Raw genomic sequence first — 18,189 nt, 5'->3', positions numbered from 1 at the left:
TGCCACTTCCAAAAGACCAACATGTCGCTAGAAGCAGAGTATTTTAAATAAAAAGAAAGGTCACAGCATTCAGACACCGCAGGTAAAGTATTTAGATAAAGTTAGAATTTGTCTGATATTAATAGGCCATTGACGCCACTAATGACAGAAAAAAACAAAGTTGGCTATATAAGCCGATTTTTGTAGTTGACACAAACTATAAAAGACTGTTATATTCATGTTTTGTTTCATACAATACTTCTATCCTTTCCAGTTGTTTTTACAATCAGTTGGTGTGGATAAACTAAGATTATTGACAACGCAGTTTCTGATAACACTACCAACCAAAACAGATACGTCATTATGAACAACGAAATTTATGAAATGTCCAACCAAAATGAAAGCTCTAATTTCTCTTTAGTGACACACTCACCTTCCCCTGCTACCAGCATTCTAGTAAAGAGAATATCCCTGCAAGGCATTACTGAAGAAAACAAAGAGACAGTCATCACCAATTTTAATAATGGTTCTTATCTTGGGGTTAGTCCCATTATAATCAGCAATGAGGATTTCACTCCCAACTTACCTAAAAATAAAGAATGGAAATGTTATGAGTTAGTTATAATTTGAGAATACCCTCACCATGGGATTTGTCAATGCCTCATTAATCAGTACCGAGAAACAATTTTCTTTACGTTAGAAGACCATCTTTTTTTGAAAATCTTAGCTATTATATTTCGGATTGTTTTGATCACGAAAACAAAGGGACAAAACTAATTAAAAGTGTGATATCAAAATTGCATGAATATACAGAAGAAAAAATTAACCATGATATCCGGGTTGCATGCAAAATCACCCTAGAACTGTCGTTAAGATATATTCAAAAATTTGAAGTTGACCTGTACAAAGACTTTAATGGATTTTCCAAGATGCTTTCAATGCAATACCGGGTAAAATTTTTCAATTAGGGATTGTTACTCTTATTGTTACCTTTGCTCCCATGTTTTTAACCAAAAGGTTTCCCTGTAGGTAGAAACCATTTGGGGGTCAAGCTTCTTAAAAAATATCCTTTCAGTTATTGGGCGTATGAAGAGTACACCTAGTGATAGCACTGACCATGCACCCCATCCAAAACCTCCCAGAGGCACATGGCGTAGTAATAGGCCAGCCAAAATATATTGAACGATCAATAATACCCAATTAATTATTCTTAACCAATATTGGATTAAAAGCATCTTAGAGAATCCGTTAATTTCTTTGTACATGTCTATTTCAAATTTCTCAATATATCTTAGCGACAGTTCCTCACCCTTCTTTATTTCTGGAAATCTCTTCCAGAAGAAAAACCTGCCGCTGATTTTCTTCAAGACTGCCTTATTAAAATGTGATTTAATTCTTAGTACTTCCACCATTTTTTTTCCCTTTTTTGATTACCTGACAGAAGTATGTTATACTATCATCAGTGAGTTCTAAGGTGAGTTTGCATGTAACCCGAACATCGTGATTAAGTTCTTCTTCAGTATATTCTTTCAATTTTGATATCACACTTTTAATTAGTTTTTTTCCCTTTTCCCCATCTATAAAACATTCCCTTAAAAGATAGCCGCCAAGACTGTGTCTCAATAAGGAATGGTTTTCTAACGTAAAGGAGAAGTGTATTCTGATATCGATTAATGAAGGATTGATAAATCCCAAGTTGGAGGTATTTATGACTTATATATAACTCACAACATCTCCATTCTTAATTTAAAAGTAAGTTGGGGGTTAAATTTACATTGCGGATTATAATGGACTTAACCCTGAGACAAAAACGATTATTAAAGTTGGTGATGACTGTCTCTTTGTTTTCTTCAGTAATGCCTTGCAGGGATATTCTCTTTACTAGAATGCTGGTAGCAGGGGAAGGTGAGTGTGTCACTAGAGAGAAATTTGATCTATCGTTATGGTTGCACATTTCATAAATCTCATTGTTCATAATGAAGTATCTATTTTTATTCATATTATTATCAGGAAATGTGATGTCAACAAAGGAAGGAAGTGACAATGGAGGGAGAGTTTTGACATTAGCTACGACAAGGGAAAAATCTCTGTAGAGCCAAAGTGGGTGTTGCAATACAAGTTTGACCGATGCACCAGCTCTAAGAAAACATTTTAAAATGAGACCGATAAGTAAAAATATTTTGAAATGCACTAGGACATACGACAATAAGAGAAGATTATGAGGCAATGACAAGTATAAACTAAGAAATAAATAAATGGAAGAGGAAATATATGTGTTGAATCAAGCTTTGCCTGATCCTAAATTGGAATGTAAAAGTGAGCTTTGGGATAGGACCGGCACCTAAAAACGTTAAGATATATCTCAAAAGCAGAAACCAATGAGGCCGTTTTTTCTCTTTGAATGAAACTAAGAGCATATGAATTGTGAGATAATGTGGTAATATGCTGGGTTAATACAGATTTGACTGATATGCCAGCACTTGGAAACGAATAGAATATACTAGTAAAAAAACTGAGAACCGCCCCAAGACATGTGACAAGACTAAATATGTAAGTACCACTATTTTTTTATTTATAACTATGTAATAATATTTTCAATAGTGGAAATTGAGAATCCACCAGTAATAAGTAAAGTGTGGGTGCTTCTGAGACAAACAATCAATATAAAGAAACTAGAAATATTCCTAACAATGAGGATTACCAGATGTGAGGCCTCTTCAGACGTATATCTTTCTAGAGGATGTCAGAGTCAGTGAAAATGCTATCAAGAACAACACTCTCAGGGCTAACACAATCGAAACGTTTGGTGAACTCCTCAAATGTCGCAAAGTTCAAGCACTCCAAACCAAATTCATACTTCTTGCTGCGGCAACTTTCTATAAAGCCAAGAATGCCCCCTGTCTTTCTCCTCGTCATCATGTCCAACTTCCATAGAAAGACCTTCTGGTAGCATTCAATTTCTGGCACTGTCACATCGTTATCGTGATAAACTGGCATGTACTGGATATTTCCATCTTTCGAAAAATAAATTAGAATCTCATAAGGTGGGTTACGAAATATATCGATAATATTGCCTATCGTAGGTTCAAGCCCACGAACTATTGCCCTCCGTCTATACACTAACAGAAGGTCTCGGTAAAGGACTGCAGTTTTTTTCTGACATTTAAAGAAAAATACTGGGAATGGAACATTTGAATATGAGGATGCTGGGAGACAGTTAGTCAGCCAGGGCGGATAGTACCGTTTCAAAAATGTTCGTCTTGGATAAATGGTTTTACGTACCGAGGTATTAGACGACTTGAAAATAGCTTCATAACAGTCTGAATCGGCCCATCTAAAAATATCTCTGCATCCTTCTGGTATGTAGCATGAAATGAACATGCTCTCTTGTAAAGAATCCAGTCCATATAATGAAAGAATGGGAGTCTCTCTATCGAATAAAGATTCCATGTGCTGTTCCTCCTCTGGTGACATATCCAAACAAGATGGATCATCGTTCGTGTACAACGTCAGAATGTGATCCCAAAATCTTTGTTGACCAGTAGTTTGGGAGACGTAAAACAGCATTGGTTCATCGACCCTCCAAAGGCCTGTCCTAAAAATCCTTCTCAATTTCTTCCGGAAACCTAGTGATGGGATATGGTGAAGAAGAGAATACTTTGACTTCTTCAAAACCTTTTGAGTCAGAGTAAGGTTCTCATCCAAATACCTTGTTAACCTTAACCCGTTATCACACTCAAAATCCATTGTAGATACCCCACCCTTTTAACAATTGCATGTACTGTAAAGGGACGTTGATGGCTTACCTTTTCTGGAATATATTTCACTTTTTTGTCAGCTCGGACTTTTTTTTTCGGGGTTGGGAAATTACGAATTATTGTTGATAGAAAATTAGTAGCCGTGTTCTTTTGTTATGGCTTGGTAAATAGCAACTGCGATCTGACATCAAACTCTCTGTCGAGAAACTGTGTCTTTCCTCTTGCAGATATTTTGTGTTTTAGTTGATTCAATGTGATAGTGTCTAGCAACACTAACAAAAAACACACGCAACGGCATGAAGAACTGAATGATCTTAAGGTTATCTGTACTTAGAAAAAAGCCTAAACCAGTTTACCACATTATATGTTCCTTACAATGGTGATAGTTATTTGTATGTGGTATTTTTCCCGATATTGAGCATGAACGCTACGTTATTTTTCTTCGGAGACGAGAATGGAACGTTCAATTTTTTTTTAAATGCAATTGGAATATTTGATTAGAGAAATATATAAAGTAGATTTATGTATTTATATGACATGATAATATGATTTTTTGTCCGGTTTCGTGAGGTTATGCAGTTAGGGTTGTTCATACAGATGACAACCAAACTCTGTAATTTTGTTGTGCGATATTTGTGTAGTCATCCAGATTCGCTATCAATGAATTTTTTCCATTGTCATTGAATAATCTTGGAACCTGTTCTGAAACGTTTGCGGAGACATTGGAATTTTCGTTATCCAAAGAGAAGATGAAATCATCATCCTCATTATAATTTGTCGGTAGTTCAAAAAGTTGCTCTTCCATCTTAGCATCTTGAGAGTATAGTGTTGGAGATAATAGTAGTGGTGAATTTAGTAGCATATTGTCTTCAAATGAAAAGAAGATATCGCTGTCGCTGTCGCTTTTCCTACTTTCCACGGAATTTGACAATATAGAGTGGTTTGCGATTGATAGAGGGAAGAGCTCCTCTTGTTCATCTTCTTGTGAGTTTGTATAACTTTGCAATTCTTGGTTTGAGTATGACATTTTCGTGTTAGTTGTGTTGAATAATTGGTGGATGTAATACTCGTGGTATTGATTTATGTTGATTTTATTTGTATATATGAAAGAGAAAATAAGAAGTGATGGGCAAGAGATGAGGATGTCGATGGTTTATATATCGATGGTAGCGCTAGACAATAAGAGCCACCATTGAGGTCCCTGAGAGAGTTGTTGACTAATGTGTCACCTCTTGAAAAGTGTGTAACTTATGTAATGTAATTAAACAAGAGCAGGTGGAGTGAAAATTTGTCAGAAAGTCCGCGGCGAACAAAATAAAGTCGTTGAAGCCACACTTGCTCCACGGACCGTGGATCCGACGAGTCAGTTCACAAAGACTCCGTGGGTTTCGCTCGCTTACATAAGGAATTATTAGACAGCTCAGTCTTTTCTAGCCCTATCTTTTGCATTTGGTTCTGGCCGCGGTGTCCGGAGGCAATGCCCTGTTAAGATAGATAACGTAATCATCAGTGCTGGGCAGCGGGTAACCCAGAAACCGTCTTGAAAAATTTTCCCATCTCATCTCACCTCATCGCAATTTTTTATTATGGTTATAGTAACATACAATAGCAGTGTACATATCACGTCAAAGATCTCAACACAACAACATAGTAACCTACATCCATGGACGAACAAATCATATTTACTACCACCACAGCAGGTACCATTACCAATATCCACTCCTTTGAACAATCAAATTTGAGACAGTGTACAGTGAGTGCGCCCAACAGTGCCGTTCAAGTTGGTAACAAGTATTTATTTGTAGCACAGGCACAAAAGGCATTAATCAACGTCTATAACATATCGGGACCACACAAGAGAGAATCCATCGAGCAGAGATTGCCCCTACCTGAACCAGTGACATGTTTAGAAGTAGTCAACCATAATACCGTATCCGCAACCACACAGATCGGCGGCTCCCTACATAAGTTGCCAGAATTTAACTTACCTTATCTGTTGTTAGCTACCACAGAATCAGGGAAGTTGTACGTATGGGAATTGAACTCAGGGATCCTATTGAATGTGAAACCAATGGCTCATTATCAGAGTATAACAAAGATAAAATCAATAATGCAGGGGAAATATATAATCACATCAGGGGCGGATTCTCGTGTTATTATTTGGCAAACTATGGATTTGGTATCATCTGAAGATCCTAAACCCATCGCTATCCTACATGACCATACGTTACCCGTTACAGATTTCCAAGTATCTTCCTCTAGAGGTCAATTTTTAGCCAATTCTTCTATTAAATTGTTTACCGCTTCAAAGGATTCTACAATTAGATGTTATAACCTAAGAATGATGGCTACCAAGGCATCAAGGAAGAAGGATAATAATAATAACAATGATGATGAAACGTTAAGTAAACCAAAATTGATTGCCACATTCTCACTACCGTTCCCCATCACATCAATCTGTTTGGACCCTGCTGATAGAGTTTGTTACTTGGGTACAAATGATGGTTGCTTCTCCCTAGATTTATTCTACTCTTTGAAGGGAAACAAGAAAATTATAAATTTGATCCAAGCAAGTGGTGAAGATGATAAAACAAGAATATTCTCATTAGTGGAAAACTCTCTCCAGGAACAACAAGATGCCACGGCGTTGTACTCTATGGGTCAATTGTTGATGCAAAGAATTGCAGATCTGCATGTGACCAAATTGGAAATATCAATGGATGGAACTATATTAATCATTGGTGATTCCATGGGGAGAGTATCCATAACAGAAATTTTCTCCAAGCAAATTTTAAAGACTTTACAATCTCTAACGACGGGTCAAGTATCCAATGGACCCGTTACTAACATATTGCATGATATTCAATTCAATGATAACAAGAATCAACTGGTTGGAATCACTTCCAAATCCAGTTCCGCTCACTCGTCAAATGCTTTAAAGATTCCAAGTTTACAAAGAGTCATTTATGATAAGAATGAACATGGTCAATTACACGATATTTGGTTCCAAGTGGGTGAAACAGTGAATAGCGGCGAAATAAGTAATCCATTATCTAATTTCGACCAATATTTAGATAATTTGAAATCTCAAGAATTTATTTTCACAAAGAGCACTGGAATGGTCAGCGATGTTAAAGTGGAGCTTCCATCAACTGCTCAAGATAAGAAGATAATAGTGGATGAATCCTCTAAGGATAAGGAAATATCAGAATTGAAAGATAATGTCGAAGCCTTAACAAATGCTTACAAAGAATTAAGAACCATGCATGAAAAGTTGTATGAAGAACATGAACAACTGACCAAGAAGTAACTTACTTATAGAACATACATTATTTTCTCTCTGTATATAACGTATAGCATTACCTAAAATAAAATAAAATGCTAATACGAAAAAAAAATCAAGCAAGCGTTTGATCTTAGTTTTTACCAGAAGAGGAGTTATTCTCTTTTTTACTCTTTTACCTTATTGACACTTAAGTGTTTAATCTTAAGTCAAACAAATGTTTTCTGAATAGAAAAAGCTTGTCTTCCATTACTTTTTCACTTTTTAGGGAGTCTTATCGTTCATGGCAATTGCACCCTTTAATGCTTCAGAGAATCATACATATTATCCATATATCTTTTTTTCTGACATCCTAGGATCTAATTATGCGTTGTATGGTATGTTTTGAAGAGATGAAAAGTAATACGAATGTGTGAAAGCATCTTCTGTTCTATTTAAATCTTTCATGTCTGCTGTATTTGTTTGTAGAGTTTTCCTTCTAAACTACTTAATTAAGAAAACGGTAAATATAGCTTGAAAGATGTCGTACGTGCTAAGATATAGTGCTAAATCAATAATTGAACAGAATCTACCCCAGCTATTTAAATAAAGAAAATTCAGGCCGTAGAATTAGTTGATATGCTTGGCATTCACTTAGGTAACAAAAACCCATTGATCCAATTACAACTGTAATAAGATATGATCGATGGCGATATTCGAATAAATAAGCGCCCAAATGAGTTTGGACCGTTGTGAAGTTTCAAAATCCCGATGGGACTCCATAATCTGTTTTTCCCAGCGCGAACATTTCGAAATACGAAACGTATGGGAAACAAAAAGGAAGATATATCAATCGCAAGTAAATAGCCGTTATGAACGATGTATTCCTCCAATTACGTAAGATCGCACAATCGATCGATAAGAAGAAACTAAGAAACGGACAATACGTAATAGTCACCTGGTTGAAACTTTCAATATTCTCTGGTCGAGCAATTAACAAGTTTGACGTCTCGACTAACATCTACCAATTCACAATTGCTTTCTTCTCTCTGGCTGGACTAGATATATTAACTTTATCATATTACTTATAAGAGACATCTAGGAGTTCACATTACTGCAATATCAAGAATACCAGATCTAATTTAACACCGTTAACGAAACAAAAACCACCTTTTATTTCTTCTTCCGTTATTAATAGATACACTCATTTTATTTTTATTTTTGATACAATATGTCATCATTAACTAAATTATTACAGGAGAAACGAAAAAATGACACCACCGTGAATGCTGCTAATTCGAATACTCTTGGATCTCAACATGGTCCATCTTTACTTCGAACTACTTCCAAATCAATTGGTATCCCTACAGATAGGAATAACTCTGGTACTACAACAAGTGTCACCACTGTAGTACCTATCGAGTCGGAAGACGATGAGTCATCTTCTTCAATGGCAAGCTCGTCATTTGATGGCAAGCCGATGATATCTTCAAGTTTCTTAACTGCCAATTTCGCTCACACTGCACATATGTATTCAAGAGAAAGATCTGGTTCATTTATCAATAACTATAATCATCCAAATGAGTTGGCCACATCTCTCGGTTCCAATTCTGCTTTGCCAGCAAGACGCAACTCAAGACATTATTTAAATGGGAGTGCAAGCTCTAACAGACAGATTCCATCACTATCATCAAGTATACCATACGCCGTACCCAATTCAAATAAGGATACAAGTGCTAACGGTAATCATAGTGCAAGCTCATCTCTTACCTCCTCTTGGTTAGAGAGTTATGGTAGTTCAATGCCTAACAACATTTCAGCAATTGATTCAAACATTATTACATCTCCTGTGGTAAATTCAGTAGAACCAAGATTCGTTATATCCAAACAAAAACTACAAAAATCTGCTCAAGAAAATAGCAATAATGCATCCGCTTCTGTTTCAAGATCAAGTTCTTTCTCTTCTCAATTGGGGAATCTTTTCTTTTCCAAAAGTTCTAAAGACATTCACAATTCATATAGTCCGTCTCATAACAACACCAACAGTACATCTAATGGTTCAAGTACTAATAACTCTAATACATATCATGTCCAATCTAACGCATCAAGTGCAGATTCCGCCAAGGGTTCAATCGCTGGGAATTCAATTCCTAAGCCAATGCGTGCAAGACAGTATTCTTCATCAAGACAACAACCTCCCTCCGGTACATCCTACACTGACCATTTTTTCGGTTCCCCTACATCAGTACAAGATGTACATCCACATGCACCTCCGATTCAAAACCAAAGCCTACCGAGATCACATAATTCATCCATTGGTGATTTGAAAAGATTTTTTAAGAAAACTTCATCTACAAATTCTCTTCATGCATCTAGTAACAGCAATAGCGGTATAATGATGGGTTCTCCACCTGTAACCAACGGTATTCCTGTACCTAATTCAAACAATCCAACCAGCCTCAATAGAATGCCATCAGCAAACTATTCCCCTCATTCTTATGGCGATACCATATATTCAACTACTAATAATGCAACTCTACCGTTTTCTAAAAGATATTTGAAAACAGGTGACGATTTAGGAGCAGGGGCAGGAGGGTCAGTTAAATTAGTGAAAAGATTGTCTGACAAGAAGATTTTCGCAGTAAAAGAATTTAGAGCTAAATTTGAAAATGAAACCAAGAGAGATTATGTAAAGAAAATCACCTCGGAGTATTGTATTGGTACTACTTTAAACAATCCCAATATCATTGAAACTATTGAGATCGTTTATGAAAATGAAAGAATTTTACAAGTTATGGAATACTGTGATTATGATTTATTTGCTATTGTCATGAGTAATAAAATGTCCTATGAGGAAATCTGCTGTTGCTTTAAGCAAATATTGACTGGTGTGCAATACTTGCATAGTATTGGCTTGGCTCATCGTGATTTAAAATTAGATAACTGTGTCATTAATGAGAAGGGTATTGTAAAACTGATAGATTTTGGTGCTGCTGTCGTCTTTTCATATCCATTTAGCAAGACTCTGGTTGAAGCAAGTGGAATTGTTGGAAGTGATCCATATTTAGCACCTGAAGTTTGCATATTTTCTAAATACGATCCACGTCCAGTGGATATTTGGTCTACAGCTATCATATTTGCTTGTATGATCTTAAAAAAATTCCCCTGGAAAATCCCTAAATTAAGAGACAATTCCTTTAAGTTATTTTGCTCCGGACGTGATTGCGATTCGCTTAGTGCATTGGTAACCCGTACGCCAGATCCGCCATCTTACGATAATTCCATGGTTCAAATTCCAGAGGAGAAGCCTAGCCATTCATCTCATAATGTTCCAGATCCAAGTAACCCCAATATTGGCCCTCAGAGATTACTTCATTCATTACCAGAGGAAACACATCATATAATAAATCGTATGGTTGATTTGGCTCCAGCATGTAGAGCAAATATTGATGAAATCATGAACGATGAATGGATAAGAAATATTGAAATGTGCCACATGATCGATGATGGATTCAATAGAAAATTAGTCCATGCATCAGACCATACACACACGCAAGTAGACCAAAGTGAAGCCCACATTGCAGGTCTTGAGAAGAAAAAGAAGCAAAAGCAAGAAGCAGCTGATTCACAATGATCTTCTGTACTGATACTTTTATGAATGTGCTACTTGTGTATATAGAATTGTTTTTATTTGATATAGAATTGATAATTCCTTAATATGTTCCTTGATAAATGATTACTAGCTGCTTACGTACTTTAATTATTCTTGTATTGAACAAGCGGTTGAAAAAATCTCCGCTAAAATTTAATGGACCACTAAACAGATCGTTCAATTACAAAGGGAGTTGAATACTTGACTACAATCTTACACTTTATACCCAACCCAATAAATCATAAAGGTAATGTCACAAGCAGCCAAAAATGTTCTAGTGAAACTTATAGTCGGTGCAGGCCAAGCCGCACCATCTCCACCGGTAGGTCCAGCCCTTGGTTCTAAAGGGATTAAAGCCATTGATTTCTGTAAAGAGTTCAATGCTAGATCTGCTAACTATCAAGTGGGTGTGCCTGTTCCGGTATTAATAAATATTAAACCAGATCGAACGTTTACATTTGAAATGAAGTCGCCCCCCACAGGATTTCTGCTTCTGAAGGCTCTTGGGTTAGAAAAGGGACATGGGCAACCAAATACATTGGAAAGCTCGAGGACGATTGGCGAGTTATCATTGAAACATATCTATGAAATTGCCAAGATAAAAAAGACAGATGATAGACATGCTTTGTTAGAAATGCAAGGTATTGTGAAATCAATCATAGGTGTGGCAAAAAGTATGGGTATCAAAGTTATTCCTTGAAGGTTGTTATATCTACAATGAGCAGCAATGATAAAAATAAATTGAGGAAATAAGAACCGCTTGTATATATGGATTGGTATTATCAGTCGTTTATTGCTTTGGACAATATGTAGTATTCTGAGTATGTATGATTTTAGATTAGGAAAAAGTTATGCATTAGAATATAGAATTAATAAAGATTGACCTATTGAAATAAATAATGTTTTTTGTATTATATTTTGTTTTGTTTTTTGAAATAAAAAGTGTTAATGAATGGAAGATTAAAGATATTAGGAATAATCTGAGCTGATTTAATACTTGTTAAATCTTCTTTTCTTATTTTTCTTCCAATTTTTGTTATTGCTGTTATTGTTTGATGCGTCTCTTTTGGTATTATTATTATTAGTATTCTTGCCATTTGAATTGGATTTGCTATTACTTTTATTATTATTTCTTTTACCATTCTTAGAGATTATATTTCTATCATTTCTACTGTTTTTCTTATTTTGCGGGTTATCCCTGGATGATTCGTTGTTTGATAATGCTTTTTTGCTTTTATTCTTTTTTTGGATGCTCAAATTATCAGCAGATTCATTAGATGTGGAAAGTGGCGTACTGATTCTCTGTATTGGAATGCCAATTTTACTATTCTTAGGTAAGTTATTTTTCAAAACAATCGATCTTGGAGTAAGCCTTGTATATAGAAGGTAATATGCATTTGCTTCCTTTAAGACATTCAATTCTGAAATCTTGTTAATATACTCATCATCATAGGTGGCCCATGAACCATCAGGCTGTCTACAATGTGCAATGTAATGACCAGACGATAAAGAACGACCTTCGTGAACGACGACACTTAATAACTCATATTTCACCGGAAGTTGTTTGGTTCCACTTGGTGTTTCACAATACTCAGTCATATCAAGATACATTGGGTATGATACGGCTTGTTTCATTTTTGATGAGGTGGTTCCATTAAATCTGAATTTCTTTAAATGCACAAGTAAAGTCTCTGGAGCACGTAATATACTACTTCGTTTCGTGGCATTAGTTGTCTTATGACACTTTTCACAAACGTAACCTTTCTTTTCTTTGTCGACTCTAATTAATTCGGGATTGAAAAAATCCTTAATTGATTTTTCAATGGAAAATCTTTTAGAAAGTTGGGAGGCATCGTCGTTGTTATCCTTACTCTCATGTTGTGTCTTTTCATTTCCATCAGCATCTGTTACTGTTGTTGTGTTTTTCTTACCCTTAAGATGTAATGATAAATCATAAAATGGTTGTTCTGTTGTGGAAACACCACCACAAGATTTACAAGTGACAATTTGCTTTAATAGACCACCAAAGATATCATAAATCATAGATTCTGTCATCTTATGTCCTGGCGGGACGGAATCTTCCTGTAAACGTGACATCAATGACATAAAATATTCGTGTGAATCTTCTTGTTGCCATTCACTCATCATACAATTAATAGTTTCAAGACTAGCAATTAACTTCTTGGGGTTAATATAACCTAAATTTTTCTTCTTCTTATCTTGTAAAGCCCACATTCTTAAACTTGTTTCAGCTAACATGACAGAGACAGATTTTGGTGATATTGTTTCCTTATATTTACCTCTTAGTATATCGAACAAATAATGTTGAATGGCAGGAATATGTAACATAGCTTGGACAGCAGCATTAGTATAGCAAGTGACACCGTGATTTAGTAACCCTTTTGGTTTCCTATTAGCGAATTCGGGGCCCCAGTTTTTAATAATTCGAGAAGGTAAATTTGAGCCTTGATCAGCAATGGTTTCATTAAATTGGTAAAATTGTTCTGGTGCTGGAGCTGGGGCTGATACAGATTCATTTGTTATAGAAGATTTTTTATGTTTTAGTTCTTCTTCGGAGTCATCTTCGAGGACGTCTTCGTCTTCGTCCTGGTAAATATCTTCATCGCTGTCAACTTCCGCGCTTAAGGGTTCCTTCCCGTTTTGTAAAAAATTTTGATGGTCCATGGCTTCCCTTTGTAACCCTATCTTTTCAGAATCAGATATATCATCACCATTCATGTCAAAATCCTCATCACCCTCGTCATCATCATTAGATTGTGAATGGAAATCCTCATCATTAGATTCTGTTTCCGTGTCAGTGTTAATGGAGGAAGGTATATCATCATCAGCATTTGTAGTGTCTTGTTTCTTTGTTTGTATCTCGATTGGTATTCCGAGATCTTCTTCATCATTATCATTTAGAGGAACACCCAAGTCTTCTTCGTCACCGTAACTTTCACTGCTTGAACTTGGATCATTACTATTGTTATTTTTTTCAGTTTCTTCCTCATATAATGGGATTCCTAATTCTTCTGAGTCAGATTTGGATTCAGAATCAGAATCAGATATAGGGAGATCGACTGGATGGCCTTCGTCATCGGAACTAGAAAAGGAACTTAATTCCGAAGAAGAAGAATCTGAGTCTGAGTCTGAAGGGCTAGAATCTGGAGCTAGATCAGCGGGATTCTGGTTAACGTCATGGAATACTTCTTCATTATCCTCCCCTGACGAAGATGAAGTAGAATTAGTGGAAGAAGAAGAAGAAGATGTAGTAGGTTCGGAGTTTTTCTGTTCCTTCTTCGAACTGGAGGCACTACTGATTTGAGATTGAGCAGTATATAATGCAATTGCCTCTGCCATTGAATTTGGTTTATTTTGCTTTCTAGTTTCCTGTTTAATAATATCTTTAGAATTATTTACCTCACTTGTTGTAGTGGTTGGTGCAGCTGAAGTAGTGGCAACTGTATTATCTTTGTTGCCAATCATGATGTACGATGAGTTCTTGGATGGATCAGAGTTATTACTAATATTAGATGGTTTCTTGGACTCCTTCGTGAATTGAAGTGGGTTTGATAGAATTCGGTCGACTAATGGTTTAATTGAGTTTTGTGCGGACATGTTATTATTACAGTATAATAATAATGTATTATTATTATTATTATTAATAAATTTTTGATCGCGGTTATATTACGAAAAATTTGGTGATGAGATGTGCAAATTCTTCAATACGACGAACAATGGTGGGTGCTGGTTTACTGAATGGTGTTATACGCTTCAACGTGGAAAAACCTTTGATCCCTTTTTATATAAGATGAAGGGTTGACAGAAAGTTACCTTATTACCTTTCGACCTTTTTCCAAAATTTCCAATGGGATGAAATGTCCTTTCTGGTGGTCGACTACACGTCTCGTCTCACAGAAATAGAATGCGACCAAGGAAAAAAATTACGTTTTAAATTTTCGACATGGAGCGAGGAAAAAGGAAAAGAAAATTTTTGCAGAAAAAGTTTCTTTTTTCGACGCGGAAAGCGGTTACCCTGATAAGGGGTGGGCGGCTAATGTAGATTAACGCTATAAACATTTTTGGCGCTTATTTTATTTACAGCTATCCTAATCGGGCGATACTCAGACCGTTCTCGTGTGCCACGGCAACAGACATGCCATCCGGTGAGGCTGCCACTCTGTGCGTGTCCCTCTGAGGAAACGATATGCGGCATCCAGTTTCTGCTGTTATGCTCGTGCGGGCTTGTCTGGGCACCCCACCAAACTCGACAGTGTCATTATCCCACTGGATTAGGTAACCAGCGTTTGTTCCCATAATCAATCCCAATTGAGAAGATAGTGATGCCTTGAATTTATGGTTGCCCATATTAAACGGTAAGGGTAGCTGGTTCACCCTTTGGAAGTTAAGTCGTCGGTCCAATACGTCAATAGTAATGCTATTCCTCTTGATCAAGTACACGTAATTGCCATTAAGAGAGTTTAGTATTTGGATCAGTCCACTATTGTGAGTCTGATCACCTTGATAGACAAGGTCTTGTGATGGTGACACTCTAGTATCAATTCTGTATATTTCATTCTTGTATGTCCCTGCAAGCCTACATCGCGAATAGTACCCATCCCCATTGAAATTCACCTCGTCAAAACATGAAACTATCGCCTTTGCGCTTATTTTACTCTTCGATGTTGCCGGCTGAATACTCCAAACTGGATTCCTTCGGTTGACATTGTATAGATTAATTCTATTCTTCATAAATCCGACCAAGAATTCTTTCTCGGTCATATAATCAATCGAATATGCGGTCTCATATCGCTCTGTATTGGAATCCATCGTTTCATAATTGCAAATGGGACCTTGATGGGAATTATCAACAGAATATAATTGTAATGGAACATCTCGACTCGCTAATAGCACCGTATTGTGTTTAGGATCATCATTATATAGGGAATAATAAGGATGGACTTTGCTTGACACCATGGATTGATTCTTGAAAAATCGCGTGAATGGAATTAATTGTTTAACATCATCGTTTTCCCATGCTTCTGTTTCTTCCTCTTCAGGTATTAAGTATTGTCGTATCCCATAATCATTATGAATTGTAACTAAAGACGTCCCATCCTTGGACCAAATAAGATCCTGGCATATAATCGTTTTCTGTAATTCCTTCTCATCGTCCTTGTAAATGGATTGTCCTAATTCAGGGAAAGTATACGAAACTCCATGCGTTGTTTGAGCCCATATGCTATCCTCTAGCTCCCAGACTGTCTTCAAATCATTATTGTCAAATACCGCCCCTGTACTACAAATAATCCTGCATTCTCGAGACGCTCCTTGATTCATTCTTCCTCTATCAGATATGCTGTACCCTTGTCAAAATTTCACTTCCTCTTGCGTATGCATCTAACGTAATGCCTATTTTTCATAGTCATCGAAAATACTGAAAAACTTCGGATCTGACTGAAACCAATGTGTCAAATCACTACATATACCTACAAAGATTAAACCAAAAAATGGTCTATGAAGGATTTGGTCTGGAACACATACAACCCCCCTCTTCTCACAACAAGCCATTCAATGCTTTAACACAACAAGAACAAGCCGAGAGAGGGGCACAAGTAATGATGAATTTTATGACTTCATGTCCGGGCAAATCAGCAATAAGTGGAGTCACAGGGTTCGCCCTGGGTGGTGTCATGGGTCTATTTCTCGCATCCATGGCTTATGATACTCCATTGCATACACCGTCTCCTTCGATGGCGCTCTCTGCTAATGGAGCCGTGAAACAAATGGCTGAATTATCAATGAGACAACAGGTCAAGTTGCAATTCGCCGATATGGGAAAAAGATCGTATTCTAGTGCTAAGAATTTTGGTTACATTGGTATGATTTATGCAGGGGTGGAGTGTGTAGTAGAATCCGTGAGAGCTAAGAATGATATATATAATGGACTTCTTGCTGGTTGTTTGACTGGTGGTGGATTGGCTTATAAGAGTGGACCACAAGCCACCGTGGCAGGTTGTGCTGGGTTTGCTGCTTTTTCCTTGGCCATTGATCTCTATATGAAGAGTGAAGATGGTAGACCACCAAAGAATAATTTCAATGATTGATATTCCTCCATGTGTAAATAATAATAATTTAATGTTGATAGATTAGTAAATAGATATTGTTTTGGTTCGTGTTCATAGATAATAATACACGTAAATGTTACAAAGTATAAGTATAATAATACAAATTGTCCAGTAAAGAACTTCTTTAGAAGCCTTAAGTTTAGTCTCAATATTGTTGGTGGGCTTTTTTACAGATTGGTAAAATGAAGTTGGTGTCAATTCCCTTTCTGCTAATAACGTAATAATTTGATCCAACTTTTCAGAATTTTCTTTCAATTCTTCATGTAATTTCGTGACATATGCTGCTGACGGGAGTGGGAGTGCATCTAATGTCTGATTAGGTGGTAAATGCGACTCAATGGTAGGAGTTAATAAGACTGAACGCCTTCGTTCATCATTTTGTTTGTGGTATCCTTTGCACTTACATCTGGAGTGCCTTCTGATGAGGACAAAGATACCCTTACCTTTGACGTAAGTGGATCTGGCATTCTATTGGCAGACAAATATTTTCGCCATTTAGATGTCAACTCTTTTCTCTTTCGGTTTATTTCCTTTTCATCAAGAGGCTTTATTTTACTTATGCTATTCTCCCTCGTAGATAAGTGAGAGACATTATTTACTTCTTTAGCCGATGGCTTTTCCTCTTGAAGATACGGTAGAGGTAATGGGTCCCCCAGGGATTTCCGTATCGATATCTTCCTGCTAGGTTTTTGAGGTCTGATACGTTGCTTCGGGTGTGTAAAATTGTTCGAATGTTCTCCTTTCATTGATATGTCTCCCACATTTAGAGATTTATATCTTCTTGACGGTAACGGGCTGTATTTATCCTTCAATACTGGTTTATAATCAAGATCAAAATCCATATTTGAGTCTGGACTTTCATTACCAAGACTCGACTGTCGATTATGGAAAGTGGTGGTTGCGTTTGAATCTTCATCATCCCTCACATCAATGAAGTGCCCATGACTGTTAGCAGTTCGATAAGCAGGTGTAGGCGTGGAGGGTTTTCTTTGTGGTAATTCCTTATCGAAATCAGTAATTGTAGTAGAATCTGGCGACCTAACCGGATGAGTACCATCGAAGGAATTGATTGAATTGCTGGTGTTAGTCGGCGTTGACGATTTATTCATTTGTTTCTTTGTTGAAGACGCTCTCAAAACTTTAGCAATTCTCTCATCACTGACTTTTTTGGCCTTCTCTGATGGTAAATAATTGTCTTTGGAGCCAAGATTCATTCATAAATAGGGGTTGTTGCGGTGTGGTTCTTCCCTCTGTTGTTAATCATTTAGACTCTATATAGTCTCTGTCAAAATACCGTACCGTTTATTTACCAAATTGTACATTTTCAGGTTTCGCGATGAAGTTTCAGAAATTAAATTTACGTGATTGGAAAATGCTAAGAATATACAATTACTTTCATTATCTTTGCGA

General features: G+C 36.6%; 9 protein-coding genes across 9 annotated transcripts; 4 read left to right on the top strand and 5 right to left on the bottom strand.

The window, feature by feature from the left end:
* Positions 1 to 2,712: 2,712 nt before the first annotated feature.
* On the bottom strand, positions 2,713 to 3,726 carry NCAS0G01850 (uncharacterized protein; the record flags this gene model as incomplete). The annotated part of the gene is made up of 1 exon (XM_003677377.1): positions 2,713 to 3,726. One exon carries the CDS (start codon positions 3,724 to 3,726, stop codon positions 2,713 to 2,715), a length of 1,014 nt encoding a protein of 337 aa, XP_003677425.1.
* A 600-nt stretch (positions 3,727 to 4,326) lies between these two features.
* Positions 4,327 to 4,764, bottom strand: NCAS0G01840 (uncharacterized protein; the record flags this gene model as incomplete). The annotated part of the gene is made up of 1 exon (XM_003677376.1): positions 4,327 to 4,764. The coding sequence occupies one exon, from the start codon at positions 4,762 to 4,764 to the stop codon at positions 4,327 to 4,329; it is 438 nt and encodes a 145-aa protein (XP_003677424.1).
* A 636-nt stretch (positions 4,765 to 5,400) lies between these two features.
* Positions 5,401 to 7,047, top strand: IPI3 (chromatin-binding/pre-rRNA-processing protein IPI3; the record flags this gene model as incomplete). Its single annotated transcript, XM_003677375.1, has 1 exon — positions 5,401 to 7,047. One exon carries the CDS (start codon positions 5,401 to 5,403, stop codon positions 7,045 to 7,047), a length of 1,647 nt encoding a protein of 548 aa, XP_003677423.1.
* Positions 7,048 to 8,230: 1,183 nt separating this feature from the next.
* NPR1 (serine/threonine protein kinase NPR1) lies at positions 8,231 to 10,633 on the top strand (the record flags this gene model as incomplete). The annotated part of the gene is made up of 1 exon (XM_003677374.1): positions 8,231 to 10,633. One exon carries the CDS (start codon positions 8,231 to 8,233, stop codon positions 10,631 to 10,633), a length of 2,403 nt encoding a protein of 800 aa, XP_003677422.1.
* A 268-nt stretch (positions 10,634 to 10,901) lies between these two features.
* On the top strand, positions 10,902 to 11,351 carry MRPL19 (mitochondrial 54S ribosomal protein uL11m; the record flags this gene model as incomplete). Its single annotated transcript, XM_003677373.1, has 1 exon — positions 10,902 to 11,351. The coding sequence occupies one exon, from the start codon at positions 10,902 to 10,904 to the stop codon at positions 11,349 to 11,351; it is 450 nt and encodes a 149-aa protein (XP_003677421.1).
* Positions 11,352 to 11,641: 290 nt separating this feature from the next.
* On the bottom strand, positions 11,642 to 14,269 carry UBP10 (ubiquitin-specific protease UBP10; the record flags this gene model as incomplete). The annotated part of the gene is made up of 1 exon (XM_003677372.1): positions 11,642 to 14,269. One exon carries the CDS (start codon positions 14,267 to 14,269, stop codon positions 11,642 to 11,644), a length of 2,628 nt encoding a protein of 875 aa, XP_003677420.1.
* Positions 14,270 to 14,755: 486 nt separating this feature from the next.
* SWT21 (Swt21p) lies at positions 14,756 to 15,991 on the bottom strand (the record flags this gene model as incomplete). The annotated part of the gene is made up of 1 exon (XM_003677371.1): positions 14,756 to 15,991. One exon carries the CDS (start codon positions 15,989 to 15,991, stop codon positions 14,756 to 14,758), a length of 1,236 nt encoding a protein of 411 aa, XP_003677419.1.
* Positions 15,992 to 16,161: 170 nt separating this feature from the next.
* On the top strand, positions 16,162 to 16,758 carry NCAS0G01780 (mitochondrial import inner membrane translocase subunit TIM22; the record flags this gene model as incomplete). Its single annotated transcript, XM_003677370.1, has 1 exon — positions 16,162 to 16,758. The coding sequence occupies one exon, from the start codon at positions 16,162 to 16,164 to the stop codon at positions 16,756 to 16,758; it is 597 nt and encodes a 198-aa protein (XP_003677418.1).
* A 368-nt stretch (positions 16,759 to 17,126) lies between these two features.
* Positions 17,127 to 17,993, bottom strand: NCAS0G01770 (uncharacterized protein; the record flags this gene model as incomplete). Its single annotated transcript, XM_003677369.1, has 1 exon — positions 17,127 to 17,993. One exon carries the CDS (start codon positions 17,991 to 17,993, stop codon positions 17,127 to 17,129), a length of 867 nt encoding a protein of 288 aa, XP_003677417.1.
* Positions 17,994 to 18,189: the final 196 nt, after the last annotated feature.

This window comes from Naumovozyma castellii, chromosome 7 (genome assembly GCF_000237345.1).
Source record: "Naumovozyma castellii chromosome 7, complete genome".
Lineage (NCBI taxonomy): Eukaryota > Fungi > Ascomycota > Saccharomycetes > Saccharomycetales > Saccharomycetaceae > Naumovozyma > Naumovozyma castellii.
The sequence above is the reverse complement of the archived record's forward strand: the minus strand, read 5'-3'. Positions and strand labels throughout refer to the sequence as shown.